General features: G+C 38.2%; 1 protein-coding gene across 1 annotated transcript in view; it reads left to right on the top strand.

Moving 5' to 3' along the window:
- The window catches only part of CTNNA3 (catenin alpha 3), a gene marked incomplete at its 3' end in the record, with an annotated part of 494076 nt that overhangs the window by 293090 nt on the left and 185144 nt on the right, over window positions 1-15842 (top strand). Inside the window, exon 7 of the mRNA XM_084264912.1 lies at window positions 12517-12597. Within this exon, the coding sequence (XP_084121038.1) occupies window positions 12517-12597 (81 nt within the window). The remainder of the gene's footprint in view (window positions 1-12516; window positions 12598-15842) is intronic.

Here is a 15842-nt window from a genome sequence, read left to right as displayed (position 1 = left end):
TGGGAGATCTTTGTGCCCAGCTGTTCCCGAGAAGACTCAGTGGGTAGCAAGGCTTGTCTGGGCCTTGTAATGATGGATTTTTTAATCTCCTTTTCTCACTGTTTTTTTCTTCCTGTGTGGTGATAGTTTACCACTGTATCTCTGGCATTAGGTCAATAAAGCTATACCAAGGGGTACAGTGTCTTGAAGCTGCAGAGTGCTTGCCAATCTTCCACAGAGCCTTTGCTACATCCTGTGTTTGTAAGTTTTATTGATCTCTTGATCTCATGAACAACACACTTTTAAAATGCGTTAACCTCCATCAGAAATCCAATGTGAATCTGTTAGGGGTTTTGCTTCTGATGTGACATGCATGTTCAGCAGTGACAGGCTATGGAACTAGCTCATGTTGTGGAGTGCTTGGACAACTTGCCTGGTTATACTTCAACTGAGGAAACTGGTGTTATTACACAATGCTGTCACTAGATTGCCAATCATGAATTCTCTTTTATGGAGCATTTATGTCATCCATTGCTGCACGATGTACGGCTGTGTGAAAGTGTGAATGCTACTGCTGAAATCCTTAGGCCGTACCTCTACAGGGTGTCTTCGTCTTGACCTCTGAACTTCATCAGTCTGCATGACTCTTACCTTCTATAGACACAAGTCACCATGCTTCCTGTATCTTTTCTTCTACCTATGTATTAATAGTTGTCCTCAGGACTTCTGCTAATATTGGGGAGGTTTTGTTATCTTTCACTTGATCTTCACTGCTGCCTGTCAGTTTAAAGCTTACTCTGTACAATTAATGATGCATCAGCATGGGATTTTAACTTCCATCTCTTCTAAACCTTTAATGAATCTTTATTCAGCTCGCAGCTTTACCCAACATGATTATTAATTACTTTTCTACTGACTCTGTTCTAGTTTGATACTTTTTATTTCCTTTTTCTTCTTGTTACGTTTTTCATGGCGCTGATGACAATTGTATGCAAAATTAGGTTAATTTATAGTACTTTAATCCTTTGGCTAATGAGGAATGTATATGGTTAAAAGAAGTGAAACATGAAATTTGGAAATCTTAGTTAAGAAAAAAATCTCTACAATATTTAGATTAAAAGTCCTACAAATAAAAACCTTTGCAACATCAAGTGTGATCACTTCATTGGAATGTCAAGAACATTGCATGCTGCGTTAGAATTTTTCTACAAGTTTATTTGGGGTTTTTAGTGTGCAAAAATAAATAAAGAAGAAAATGCAGAGAATTTCTGCGCAGAACTGCAGAGGAATATATCCCAAATAGCAGAGTTTCCTGATCTCATGCAGGATTCTGCAAATCCCTGCCCCACAGGGGACCGTAATTTTCAGTTGTCTTTCCTGCGTGCCATCACATATGGTCTCCCTTGCTCCCTTTGTGAGCTGCGTCATGTAACAAATAGCTCTTTATTTTTCACCTCTCGTGTAGCGCAGAAACCCAGGACCTTCAAACTTGTACTGCAAGTATAATCCAGCAGTCACAGTAATGCTCCAGTTTTTCACTGTCCAAATCAATCTGCTAAATAAATGGCTATGCAATGGCCTCTTTCCTGGCAGTCGTCAGTAGAAAAGGATCATTCAAGTGCTCTTTTATCAATCTCTTTCATGTTCTTTCCCCTCTAAGTGCTAACAGGAGAAACTATCTCAAGTAGAATAGATTTTCTCTAGTTAACGACAGTAATTTTTATTTTATTTTTTTTTTAAATAACATTTGAGTATTGAAAACCTGTAGTCACAAGCTTCTGGGAATAACACCTTGGAGTCATTTCATTGTGTTGCCATAAATAATGGTACGTTTTATTCAGGAGTGTCTGATAGTCCTGAATTCACCTGGTGAAGTGATTGCATCAGCTATTATTTGCTCTGACAATCCCCAGAACGTCTTCTGTTGCTAACTCTTTCCTGGTAGCCTTCCGTACTGGCAAGATATATATAACACAGTTCATACAGCCTGGCCTCATTATATCTGCAGGATGTTGATGAGTGTTTAGCTGAAGTAGTTATAAATTTGAAAGCTAAATGTTTAAACCAATTGCCTTAGTCCTCTTCCTAAAATCCCAGTGGATTTGCATTCACCGCACATTCTTAAGTGATTCCCAGTCTCCTAGAGTCACATACGACATCACGGTATGATGTTAAATTAATTGCTCTGGATTAGAAAGGGATTAACTAATACAATTAATACATTATTGCAAGGAATTACAGGTTTTGTTTGTTTGGGGTTTTGGCCTTTAAGTACTTTTTAAAGTATGGTTATGAACAAAACCAAATCCATAACATGCATGTCAGCGGTAATGACCAAACTTGCTCTGGTTTGGAGTTGAAGTCTTTGAGAAGTACCTATTTTCATAAGATTATTAAAATCATATATATTTCTTATAATTTTTTATATATGTATAGATAAGCATATAAGATATATACATACACAAAATATATAAATTGAAAGACCAAGTTCTGTCATAGTTCCACTCATGTTTGTCTCAAACAGCTTCCTTCAACTCATTCCACAGAAATGTTACAGGGTATGAGCTATGTGTGAGTGAAACCAAGTGGTTCCTTTCAAAGAATTAATAATTACAAGTGGAATTTTCTTTCTTTATGGACGCGTGCATGGCTAAAAACTCAGATCAAGGGAACGGGGGAATCAACCTTCATTACCTGTCCGTGGTGATAGAAGACTATGCTAGTTTTCAGTTACAGGAAATATGGCATGTCTGTTCTGAAAGTGAATGGTGAATAGGATCACAAAAATGATCTCAAATTTCATATGGAAAAAGACATTACCTACTTATTTTTATGCTCTGCCTTCCTTGTCTCTTCCTGTTACTCTTTGATGTAATGGGAATATAGGGAGAAATTATGATTTCTTCGTGATGTGACTGAATATGTGATTGATGTGCTATGAGCACTTGAAAGAAATCTTTTTCTAGCAATATGTTTGCAGTCACTAGATATGTTTTGGGTTTCTTTAATGTGTGTGTGTGTGTAATGCTGGTTGGTTTGAGCCCTGTTACACTCCTCTGAGGTCTATTGCAATTTATGTAGAACACAGTGCATTCAGATACCACATCTAAAACCGCACTAAGATTGGTTTTGCTGTCTGTGTGTCTCTGCTCCACAGCAGAAATACTGCTGTGGAACTTGGACTGACTCAGCCTGGGTGTGGAGGAATTCGAGCAGCTTAGCATAGGACATTTGCCCCTATTTATGACTCCTGTCTAAGACTGTAACTTTTTCATTCAGAGTACAGCTAAGACCTTTAAACAATCTGGATATGGAGGGCTGTCCTAGTAACATTACTGTATTTTATTATGAATTTTCTTCCCCCTCCATCCCCTTCCTCCCTCTCATAACAGCATATAGTGTCCAAGCCATTTGTATGATAGTTCATCGTAGGAAAGCCCTATGCTGCTGCTGTAGGATGAGATTTTCTCCAACTGATTTCCTCTTTTCTTGCTGTAAAAGTGCCGGACTGGTTTGGTGAATGGTAGATGGGATATTCAATTAAAATTTTCTGTACTAGGAACTTAGAAAACTGCTTCTGAGTAAAAAGCAGATTAACCTGAAGCCTGCTTCATCTTGTCAGTTCAATAGCGTGGCTATACTCTGTTTCTGGTTATGTTTGCCTTTCCTTCCTGCATCATCAGTGAATGACAGTAACATCTGATTAAAAGAAATTTACTTTCTTTTTTGCTCCTTGCTGATTCCTTCAGGAGTTTTCAAGTTGAAATACAAACCAAAATAAAGTACCATCAGCCTTTACAATTTCTCCATCAAGAAGAGTAGATAGAGACTGTTGTATTTCAAATCTGAAGTATCCCTGGCTTGGCTTTTGGTTTTCTATTAGAAATAGTAAGTCATTGTATTTGCTTTGTAGCAGAGCAGTTACAATGTGTTCACTTCCTGTGACTCTTTTCCCCAATTAAGTAGTAGAAAAATATGGGATATTTTTAGGGTCACCTTGAAATCATGTTGAACTTTGCTGCTATTGTCAGTGTGAAAAGTAAGAGACAAACTGATATAATGAGCTCTTTGCCTTATATAGAAGAAAGGAACAATAAAGGTTGAAAACAGCATAGGTTATTCCTTCCTTCCCTTGGCTTGCTCATCGCTTTCAAGAGAATTTAAGATCCTTATTTGCTTACTAGAAACTGGGGATCCAGCTCTGTTCTGAGACACCTGTCTGCCCTCCCTAACTTCAGTTGCATGACAGCAATGTTTAGTGAGTGGATTAGAATATTAAGCATATTCCCTCAACATCATTCTTTCTGAGAAATTATTATTAATTAGGATCTGAAAATGTCTGGAGATGGTTGTTTTGTTGTGGGTTTGGGGTTTTTTTTTAAATTAAAGGTTTATACATTCTAAATATTTTCCCTCTTGCTTTTTTTAGGCTGTTTTATGCCTGCTCATTTAGAATTAAATTTGTTTCGCAGTATTAGGAACTCGCTATAACTGAATGCTAAGAGAGTTACATTGAGAGGCTTTACAGTCAAGCCTTTTCCTGCATATTGATTGAGAAAGGGTAATTCACACAGTGACGAGAGCCCTCGGTACTCCAATTGGTATTGATAGAGGTAGAGGAAATTCATTTCTTATGAGGTACTTCACACTCACAGCATTAGATCCACAGGGAGCTGCACATGAAGGCTTGAAGAGGGGGAAAAATGACAATCTCATATTGAAGTTGTTGAGGAGGAAAAAAAAATCTGTAATGAGAAACCGTTCCACATGAAAGATTCCTTATTTGCTCAGTTGCATATGATTTTCCATGCACTTCTTGTTTGCATTTAGGTTTTTTCCCTTGTCTTCCCTGTCCTTTTTTTGTTTTTAAATATACTGACTTATTTTTCACTGAAATAAGTTTTCTAGTCACATGACTTTAAACAAAATGCACTAGGCTTGGTTCTTTAGAGTAGAGAATTTGTTTTACAGAGTAAATGCAGTGATTTTCAACTTAAAATGCTTGTGGCTTATTCATTCTTTGTGTTTCCTATATTAACAAAGCAAGGTAATAAATGTAAATTAATTTCCTTCTGCAGGCTTTTGCTGTACAGTAAAAATATGCTTTGAAATGCTGTATGAAAAGACCGGGGAGCTTTTGCCTTTCAAAAGAATTTTTGTTCTTTAAAATGTCAGAAATGTCAAATTCTGCCTTTAGTGTCTTGTCAGAGAATTCCTTGAATAACTTCTAAAACGTTCATGTAAAAGATTTCTCTGGCAGCAGTTAATAAGATGGCCCTGCTGAATCCTTAAAGATTTTGCACAGATCAAAGAATGGTAGGAAAATGTGTGTGTAATTGTTTCTGCCTCTAAATAGTCACATTGTATTAATGAGGTTATTTGCACTCAAAAAGTTATTTCTCTCCACTTCCAGGACAGGGAATAAAGGGACCTTTAAAAAAAGTTTGTTTAAAAGCACGAGACTTCAAAACTACAATTGTAAACAACCAGCTTCCTTTTGTGTTCGAGTCTGACACGGACTTACTCATTGAGATCTGTGGAGATCTGGAGGAGATCATAGCTTTGGTTTATTCAACTAGGCATACTTGGAAGTTGTACTTTGAGGAGCAAGTGGAAAATTTGAAGGGTAAAATGTTGTTTCCATTAATTCTACCTATAAGGGATAATCTTCTGAGATCCTAGGGATATACAAATTGGTACAAGGAAGTCAACGAGGTTCTTAACAGCATTTAAATTCCTTTGATTTTGCCTATTGATTACAAGAGGTTTTGTTCTTACTATCTTGGGATTTGAACAATAATGGGACTGAAGGATTTCTGTGTTTGAAATGAGAGAAGAAGGCAGTAAGAAAAATTTCTTTCTTAAAACATACTAGGAAGCCATGTGGGTTTGGATACAAAGAGTTTTTGATGGGAAGGCAGCTGAGGCTTGCTTTTCATGACCTGGTTATAGTATACTGACGGTGCCTCAAGAACAATGGGGCTGAATGCCGGAGAAGTTTCCATCTCTGGGCAGCGTGGCTTCTGCGGATGCCATGGAAGATGCTTGCGCAGCAGCCCGTTGGCAACCTGGTGGCAAGCAGATTGCCTAGAGGAAGGCCTGCTGGTGGGATAAGAGTTGAGATCATAAGGTTCTGCTTTCTCATTCCTCAAGGGGAGGTGTCAGAGGAGGTGGGCTACACCTATGGAAATAGCTGCCTCACTTTGACAAAAAGAGTGAAGAAGACAGAGGCACCTCTATGCAAACAAATGCTGCTGATTTGGACCTTCCATGCTGTACTGTGTTGTTCCTATCCTCAGGACATTTCTAGGGCCCTGTTGTTGTTCTTGTGGGGTGGCTGACCCACACTTGGCACTTCTCACAGGCGTTTCATAGCCAAGCGTTCCTCTCAGCCTTCTTCACTGCAAGATCTTTCAAGGTGCGAGTCCTTTGCACTGTCCCAGCAAAGAAGGTAAGCAGTGAAATTAGCTTTATTTACTTATTGATGGCCAAAGCACTGTGCCAACTCATTTTGGCAGAAGCAAACCCATTGTAATGAAGTTGACAGACCTCCTGGCCTTTCTCTATTCGCTCATATGTTTTAATATAAATGAAGACTGCAACATGACTGAACTGGATCTTGCATTATAAAGGCTTACAGTTTGGGGTTTTTTTGAGGCAGATGTGTGCTGTCATCTTTGTGGAATAGGATTTGAAAGATTGGGGTTTCTATAAACCAGGTGTGAAAGAAAATCTTATTTTTGTCTTTGCTCAAGAGAGGTGTGTGTGGAATTTCCCTAAGTAATGGCAGCACAATTTCAACACACACGCAAAATTGTGAAGTTGCTTTTATACTAAATACAACCTTTTTTTCATCACTGTTACGGTTTTGTCTAGAATTCAAAATGACTTTATAATTCAGAAGAGGAAACCTTTATAAGCACTAGATGCCAAAAAAACCAAAGCTAATTGTTATATGCTAAATTGTAATAACAGACATAAAATGCCTGGCATCTCTATAGGGACCGGGACTCTGATTTAATAGCTTGTTTGAGTTTTATGAGGGCTTAGGATTTTTTTATTAAGGTATACAGGTCCCTATAATTATTGAGTATAGGATTATTGTCAGTCAACACATAGCCTGAAATGATCAGTCATTTAATTAGAGCTCTGACATTTATTAGCTTATTGTAGTATTGATTGGTGTTTACCTTTTAACTTGATTTTTTTTTTAATATTTCCATAGAGAACTAAATTCGATAAATGTTCTAGTCTTTTTGTCCTTGGATACGCTGAACTAAATTGAAAGATGTTTATCACAGAGTCAAGGTACAGATGCCAGAGAAAAGCACTGGAAATCAAGCTAGCAGGTTGGATATTATTTTTCTATCCAGTCCTCCCAAAATTGTACAGTGAGTGTTTGGTAACAGAGGCATCCCAGGAAACAAAACATGTGCTTGGTGTTTGCCCGTAGGTATTTGAGTATGGAAATCTATTTTCAGGAGAGCATTTGAATCCAATCCTGATTAAGGTTACAAAGTTGGTTCCATGACGTATGGAATTCCTAATGTTCCTAAAGTATCATTGCTTCTTAGATTTTTTTTGCAAGAACTTGCATCCAAATATACTCTAACATCTGAAGTGCTCTGAACCTCAAGCCTACTTTGTTTCTTTACAAGTAACACTTCCTAGTGCAGTTTTAAGGCAAGAAAATCAGGATGCCTGTCAAGTGATTGTAGCTTCTATAGCCAATGTGCACAGAAATGTGTACGATCTCAGCTTATATTGTTGTGGTCTGGCTATAACCTTATACTGTCTGGTATCTGCATATATGTGTTCCTTTAGAGACAACTTGGTGAGGAGGACAGCTTTTAAAAATTCAGAATGAGGTTCAAGCTCCAGGTTTTGTATTTCCTAATCCAGCAGGGCTTTTTCCGTATGGGGGACCCAGACGGATCCTGACCACTTCTGCTCTTTGCAGTCTAGATCCTGCTTCAGCTGTTGTATCTCGAGGTCTGGTGTAATGGTAGGGGTAGGATCTCCTGACTGGGTTGTTGCCATACAAATATTTGAATGAAACCTTTAGGACTAGAGTAAACCAGTTTTTAAGTTTTATAGCTTAGACTCCATGTCCTGAAATACAAAATTCAGAAGACATCTGATCTCACTGTGGATGTGAGAAAGGAAATTAGTATCGCTCCCTTCTGCTCCACAACACTGGAGAACTACAGTCTACAGATGTGTTTTTAAAATATACGGCTGCTTTTGAAAAATAATGATGCTATATTTGAAATCTTGCTCCTAATTCAGGTGGGTGTTTACAAAATATCCAAGGTGCATCAAGTAGGCCTATTGCAATTTATTTTTAAAAGTTTGTTGTTGTGTTAGGGTTTGGGTTTTTTTTAAATATAAAATTATTTGGTTTGGTGACTATTCATGAGACTAAACTCCAACCTGTGAATCTGGGTCTCTCTCAGCAGCCTCTATGGTGAGTAGAGGCTCAGGACATTGATGGGTGATGCAAAAGCAACTGCTTTCTCTGATGACTATAAGGGATCTGAAGGAGTGCAGGATTCAAGTAAATCTTTGGGAATACTTTATCACCAGTAAATACCTAAATAAACTGGCTCCATTTCACTTGGACAGATCATGTTTATTTCAGCTTTGCTCTTGACAGTACTTCATTCCTGGGTTATAACTGACTATGGCTGGTTATGGCTACAGGGAGCTTGCTCTTCGATTCACCATTTACCGTTTCAATACCTATGGCTGACTGTCTCCTTTTATATCTGTTGTTTTTTATATATTTTAAAAATAAATTTAGTCCATATTTATTAGCTTCAGTACTTGAAGAGGTTAGATGATCACTTAAGTTGTTCTGCCTGTATCTTCTTTATAATAAGCTACAGATCAGTGTTCAGATGGAAGACACAGTGCAACCATTAGGTAAACATTTGTAGCGCTTCAGAAGTATAAACAAAGAGAAATTAAAATCCTTATCAGAATAACTATATTCCTTTGTTTATGCTATCTCTTCGACTCAATGAAGTATGAAGGTTGTAGAATTCCTGCTGTCTTTGTTAATGCTGTTAACTGTTGGCACATACCCACCAAAGACTCCACTGGAGACATGTTCCCGAGTCCTTCAAGGTTGTGTAGCTAACACAAACACATTAGTTTGCATTTGTGTACCTTGTAATGCAGAAGGAACCATAATGCCCGTGAAGGTCATGATCCCCTGCTGATATAAATTAACTCCATTAAAAACAGTGGAGGTATGGTGATTTGTTTCAACTGAGAATCCACCCATAGACACGTACTGTTTTAAATGAAAATCCAACAGTAAAGATTTTCTGCACTTGTGGTTTTTGAGTCATTCAACTGATGTTTGCCAGTGTGTGAAATAGATAGGCCTGTACTATTGGCAATACTCGGCATTTATCTTCAGGCTACACAGCGTTAATTAAAAATACTTGTTTTCACTTAGTGGAGTATTAATAGCAATGTGACTCAGTGCTTGTAAAATATTTCATAGGCTAAAAATTCATTGAAATAGGAGGTGGATATTGCTTGTAGTATCTTCACAAGGGAGCCATATAGCCAGTATTACATATATATTATACAGAATAAACCCACAGCTGAGTGCAGGAAAACTGAAAGGAGTAAGCTCTCTAATGCATGATTTTGGAAATAATGTGCATAATTTTCCCAGTCCTCCTCTTAATTCAGTCACCTTTAAGGAGAATAAACTATTTCAGGATAGACTTGTTTGCTTTAAGTACAGAAGTCAAGAGGAGAATGTGAGTTGGCAAGCAGATGCAGACTACTGTGAATACAGACACATTGGCTTTTATTACTGAAGAGTGGGGCGTAGCGTAGAGATGTTCGGTTTCCCTGTTCCATTGTTTTAAGACCCACCTCTAAAATACTAAATCGGGTATTTCTCAGCTGTTAAGAAGTGTGATCGTCTGGCATAGGTCTCATACTCTTACTGTCACGTACGTATTTGAGATGGAATTCTGTAGAGGAATAGAAACTTGACTTAAAGGAGTAGCTCAGTATTCAGAGGTATTTGGCACCAGTGGACAATGCTTTCCTTACAGAAGCTGAACAGCATGGCATGAGGCCAGTGATGCTTCCAACTACTTCCACATTAGACTTTGTAGTGAGGCATCCTTTAACAGATTGTTCACAATTTACACATATTTGAACCTTTACAAAAGTAATTTATCCAAGCAGTAATGTGGGGTTTTTTTAGTTTTGTATTTTGTGAAGGAAAAATGAGAGTGTGCAACTATGAGATTACCAACATTCTGGATCTGTCCACGTTCTACAGTCTGAACCTGCATTTTACAACATATTCAATTTTGAGAAAAACTTAAGGTGAAGAATAACCTCAATATAGTTAGGTTCGCTTTCTGGACACTGACTATTGACAATTATGTTAAGAATTTGCAAATAAAGTATTATTTTCCTTTTTTGCTGTTCAATATTTTTATGCCACTTGCTCAGTGAGGTTATTACGCATTAGCTGCCTCAAGGATTTAGGTTCCTTAGAGCCAGCTGTATCATTAGTTGCCACCTTCAAAGTTACAGCTTACTAGAGAGCTTGAAGAAAATCTCAATATTTTACATTGATTCTGTCTTCTTAGAAAAATAGTCTCTAGATGTAAAGCTTTTAAAGGATGTGCCAATGTGAAGCTGCAGCTTTGTCATCTAAAAATGTATAGGCATAAGTGGAGTTGTATCCACAATGCTTTAACCGGCCCTGTTTACCTAGCAATTTAGAAGGGATCAATTTTGTTGTCAAGGCTGACAATAGGTTGCAAAACGTAGTAAAAGAATCATTATTTACTTTGTTTCCTGTGCGAGTATTGGTATGAGAGATGGTCGCGTTAGTGAGAAATAGAAAGTTGGTATCTACCTTTAGGGATTCCTTGAGGGCTGCAAGGTAAAGTTCAGACCTCTCTCCAAGACCGCTGTTTGATCATCTATTCCCTGTGAAGACTGTAAGCAATTTTGGAAACTGAAAATATTAGGAAAATTTCTAAGTCAGCCTGAATATATATACGCCCAATTTTTTAAAGTGAAAGTTTCTTTGAGTTGTTAGAGAAAATACAAATCCTTTCAAAGCAGTTATTGTGTTACACATTCACTTTCATGTCGAAGCCCTTCTTTGGTCATCTCTAGTCTCTGCTTTTGTATTAAGCATGTTGCTCTGTTCACAGATTGTTCTTTTTGTTTAACAAGGAAATAACTGACTGAAGTATGATGTATTGTATGTAACAAGGTTATATACATCCAGGTACCTACCAAGATAGCACTGCTTTTGTTTTCGCTACTGTTTTTTTAGCACAATTTGGAAATCCTAAACAGTCATGTTCATAATACTGACCTCCTAGTATACGCTGCCTGAAGCCCAAACATCATGGTCAGTGTACACAGCTATTTCCTTAGCTTGCATGAGAATCTGGTCCTTGCCCTGGAAACGTGATGTGTACTGACTTTGGGTAAAGACACTTTTGCAGGTCTGCCTGAGGTAGTGAGTAATTAATGATTGTTTCAGAGAAACAAAGTTAATTAGATATTTTGGATTTTCATATAGTTTCTGTACTAACATGGAACAAAAGTTTATTGAAAGCACTGGAACAGGCTGCCCAGAGAGGCTGTAGAGTCTCCTTCTCTGGAGACATTCAGAACCCACCTGGATGCGTTCCTGTGTGATTTAGTCTGGGTGATCCTGCTCTGGCAGGGCAGGTTGGACTAGATGAGCTTTCCAGGTCCCTTCCAACTCCTAACGGTCTGTGATTCTGTGAAAGCAACTATTAGACGAAAAGCTACTACAGTAATACTGTATAGAAGAAATGCTGGGCAGTACAATAAAAGTGCAAACTACACTTTTCAAATAGCTAATAATGATAGCCCTTCACTGACAGATATAAAAAGATTGCTTGGAAAGCATGCAACTGATTCTCCTAAGAATTCGGAGATATCTCAAGAGCTCAGTCTTCTATTGCTGCTGAGAGTGAAGGTGCTGTTAGGGAAAAATTGTCCATTTTCATTGACAACGTTTATCAACTTTGCATTGCAACATCTTGGACGTTTTGAAATTCACCCATTCTGGTTTGCAGGAGTAAAAGAATGAATGCTGCTGATTAAAGTGCTACCAAAGTGCACTGTGGATGTTTGAAGTTATAACATTGCTTGTAGAGAGAACACCTGTTTTTTCATATGAATATGGTGATAATGGATTGGCAGTAGTAACAGCAGTAATAATGCTCCATACGTAACCCTGGACTGTAAAAAGAGTATTACAGCAATTCAGGAGATAAATATACTGCTAGTAAAGCGTAGGTTTTGATTCAGTGGATTATGCCTAACATCACAAATTGGCATTCTGTGACTATGGCTGTATTGGTTCTTGAAACACACTGAAATTGGAAAAAAAATCCTTAAGCAGGTATGATTTACCAAATGCTTTTGTGACCTGAGGGCACAAAGAACATGCTTGGTAAGAGATCGCAAATAACCATTGTTGTGTTTTCTATCATATTGCAGACTGACAAGAAAGTGAGAAGCAATGCCTTGAATGTTGCAATAGATAGTATGTGCAAGAAGACAAGAGACCTCCGCAGACAGGTAAATACCCTGGGGAACTGAAAAGGTAGAAGAGGAGGCTTGAAGGCTGCTTATCCAATTTGTTGGTTTTGGTTTTTCCAGGACTGCATTTTGAAAATAAATTTTTCCTCCATCTTAAAAAAAAGCCCACTGAAGAGAGTTACACTTTTCCACAGAATATATACATACACATTTTCAAAACTCGGGAAAAAACCCTACCAAGAGATATTGGCTGAATATGTGTATGTACCTAGGCGAAACTCTGCAGGTGTATGTATCTAAGCATGTTTTTGCTATAGCAATGCAACAGTAATGTACTTTGGACAGCAAGATGCATTTTATTTCAAATAAGCTTGAATTATTATGGGCTGCTGGAACAGATAGCTTGAAGGGACCACTGGACCTCTATGTCTAGTTCCTTGCAGTTCTTGCAGAACTCATGCAACAGAAAAGTGTCCTCGGAATACCTGGCCCACAATCCACCCACCCATTTTGTATCCCAATATCCTAAAACTGATGTAACACATTGGCTAAAACCCACTACTTCAGAGTGCTGCTGAAGGTGAGCAGCAGACATCAGCTGTGTTTACGTCATTTCTCTGCAAGGAGCAGCTTTGAGAAAAATGGCAGATTCTGTTGACATTATAAAATGCACCAGTTGGGAAAGGAGAGCTAATAAGCCAGTTGTTTATTTAGCCAGGCTGCCCAACCAACTATATATGAAAATTTACGGTTACACAGAGCATGAGCACATGCTGCTTTCATCTCGTCTCTAGCTGTGGTTTTTCATCAACTCTCTGGTGGTGGGAGAATATCCCTCCCAACTTCTTGTACAGTCTTCCACGCCAGCCTATGCTTCAAGATGATAAATAAATACCTTCATTTCTTCCTGTCTCACATAATAAGCCAGGGGAAGCCTTGAAAGATTAATATAACATAAATATAGTGTTTACAACTAACTAGCTATCCAAGTTCCGCTCACATTCCATCAAAAATATGTTCAGCTCAGAAACCTGATGACTTTATCACAAGCTGAGTATCTCCAGGAACTCTCCCATTCTGTCCTTTGATCTCTTCCATGAGTTAGTTAAACTCTGGCTTTTAACAGTTTACTGACTCTGTAACAGCGTTTAACATATGTTGCCTAACTCAGCTGGTGTGGTTCTGTACACCTCTGTAAAATGTTTGGGCTGAGTGTCATCACACCCAGTTTATAGGCAATCTAGAACCAGTAGATAGTTAAGAGAAGCTCTGTGGCTTTGTGACATTTTCTACTGGGAGGTATTTATGAGAGATATTTCATCTACTCCCTCCAGTTCTGTGTTCATACATGTGAACTGTGCAAGAACCATTTTTGGAAGAGTCCTTACTGCATGTCTTAATTCCTGGTCTGGGAAACACAGAATTGTGATGTCAGTGCTTGCAGGCATTGCAGTAGAGTCTTATTTGCTTTCACTTATAAACATTCATTATTCTATCTCCCAGCACTTTTTCTAGAAACATGATCAATTATTACTTGGTCTCTTGCAGCTTTTATAATACTTACAGTTGTTTTGAATGATGGGCATTGCCTTAGCCTCCTGTAGCAGATTTGAGCCTACAGGGTATACAATGTACTCTGCTTTCATTCAGTTAGGGAGATTGCCCCACAGGATTGGGGTGGAAGATGAAACCTTAGGAAGTTGTACCGAAACCTCTTCAGTGTAGTGCACAATAAACAAAGGCATCCTCTAGGTGCAGGCCCAGTCAGCACCACCGCCTCCTGTGCTATGCCAGGGGCCACTGTGGAACATCGTTGTAGACCACAGTAAGTAAACTGAAGGGAGGCTTGTGTCTGGCAAGAGTGAAGACAAAAGTAGCGATCTCACCAGCGGTGTGTTCAGGAAGTGGCTTTGAAATGAAGTGATTTGTATTCAAGAACTTGGCCAGTACTTATGAGGATTTTAAAATGTTTTGGTTTGTTTTGATTTTTACTTGTATTGTGCCAGAGATGTGCACATCATTTCTGCATGTGCAGTCTTCCTAAGTTACTTCTGCCTTGCCTAGTAGAGCTCTATGAATATTTAAGAAGGCATTGCCTAGTCATTCCAATATCTAATTCTGAGAACTTGCCATACTTGGTTCTTACGTCCCAGTTTTTTCCCAGTGTACCAGGAATAACCTGCACACATATTTCTCCTATGGTTGGTCCTCAGTTTTTTTAATAAATGGTATTCCTGATGATGTCCTTATACTTCTATGTTGCTTTTGCATCATGGATAGCTTTTTCTGAACACAAAAGGGATCACTGTCTTGGCATACCTGAGAAATAGGAAAGATGGATCCTTCAATATTAATGAATCTAGTTTTTCAGGACTTTTGCCAGGGTAGCCTTGTAAGGCAACAGGTAAATATAGACAAACAGAGTTTTCTGTACTCATCAGGGTAATGATGCTGGTAGTGTTGCAAGAAGCTGCTGGGATTTTCTTCTCTACCCTCTACTGTTTGTTTTTCACAAGCTTATGCCCCCTGTTTTGTACACAACATGCTGCTTTGTTATTTTTTGAATGCACTTTGATATCAAAACAAAAACTCTGCATGCTTCCACTTCTGCTTGAAGGTTAAGGATAAGACTTTGCACCTGAAAAGTAAAACAATTTGTCAGACATCATTCATCCTCTACTTTCCCTCTTTCCGTGGTGTCTCTTTCACTTAAAAATATGAGATAAATCTTAATTATAGCACAATAACTTCCTTGTAATTCCTGCTGGTGTGACTGTTGCTGTTCTTTCTTTATGTGTCTCCTTCTGCAGCTACTTTTCTTTCAGTGTTTTGCTCTCGAGGTGCCCAGAGTCAGGAACAGGCTTACTGAGCCATGCAAAAAATTCTCGTTATGATTAGGAGGAAGAGAAATAGGTATCACTTCAGATAGTTCTTTTTTCTCCTGTCTTTTTCCTTTCCTTGTTCTACATTGTATTTCTTTGTTCCTGGCTATGCAAGCCATCTTTTGAAAGCCACTGCTTTGTGTATTCCTTCGTGTAGCTGAAGCAGGAACAGAATTTCAAACTTGTTTATATTCAGCAAAGATAGGGCATTGTCTTTTCTTGAAGGAGCTGTGTTTCATTTGGTTTAATTGCAGGATAGAGGATTTCTCAGAACATAATAATAATGATAATTTGTATGCAAAAGGTTAATTAAACCAAGCAAACCAGGAAGAAGCTACAGTGAAGGATTATGCGATGAGAGATAAAATTAAGCTGCTGGTGTGAAAATTGGATGTCTCAAGC

This window comes from Gallinula chloropus (assembly GCF_964237585.1).
Source record: "Gallinula chloropus genome assembly, chromosome: 5".
NCBI classification, from domain to species: Eukaryota; Metazoa; Chordata; class Aves; order Gruiformes; family Rallidae; genus Gallinula; species Gallinula chloropus.
The sequence above is the reverse complement of the archived record's forward strand: the minus strand, read 5'-3'. Positions and strand labels throughout refer to the sequence as shown.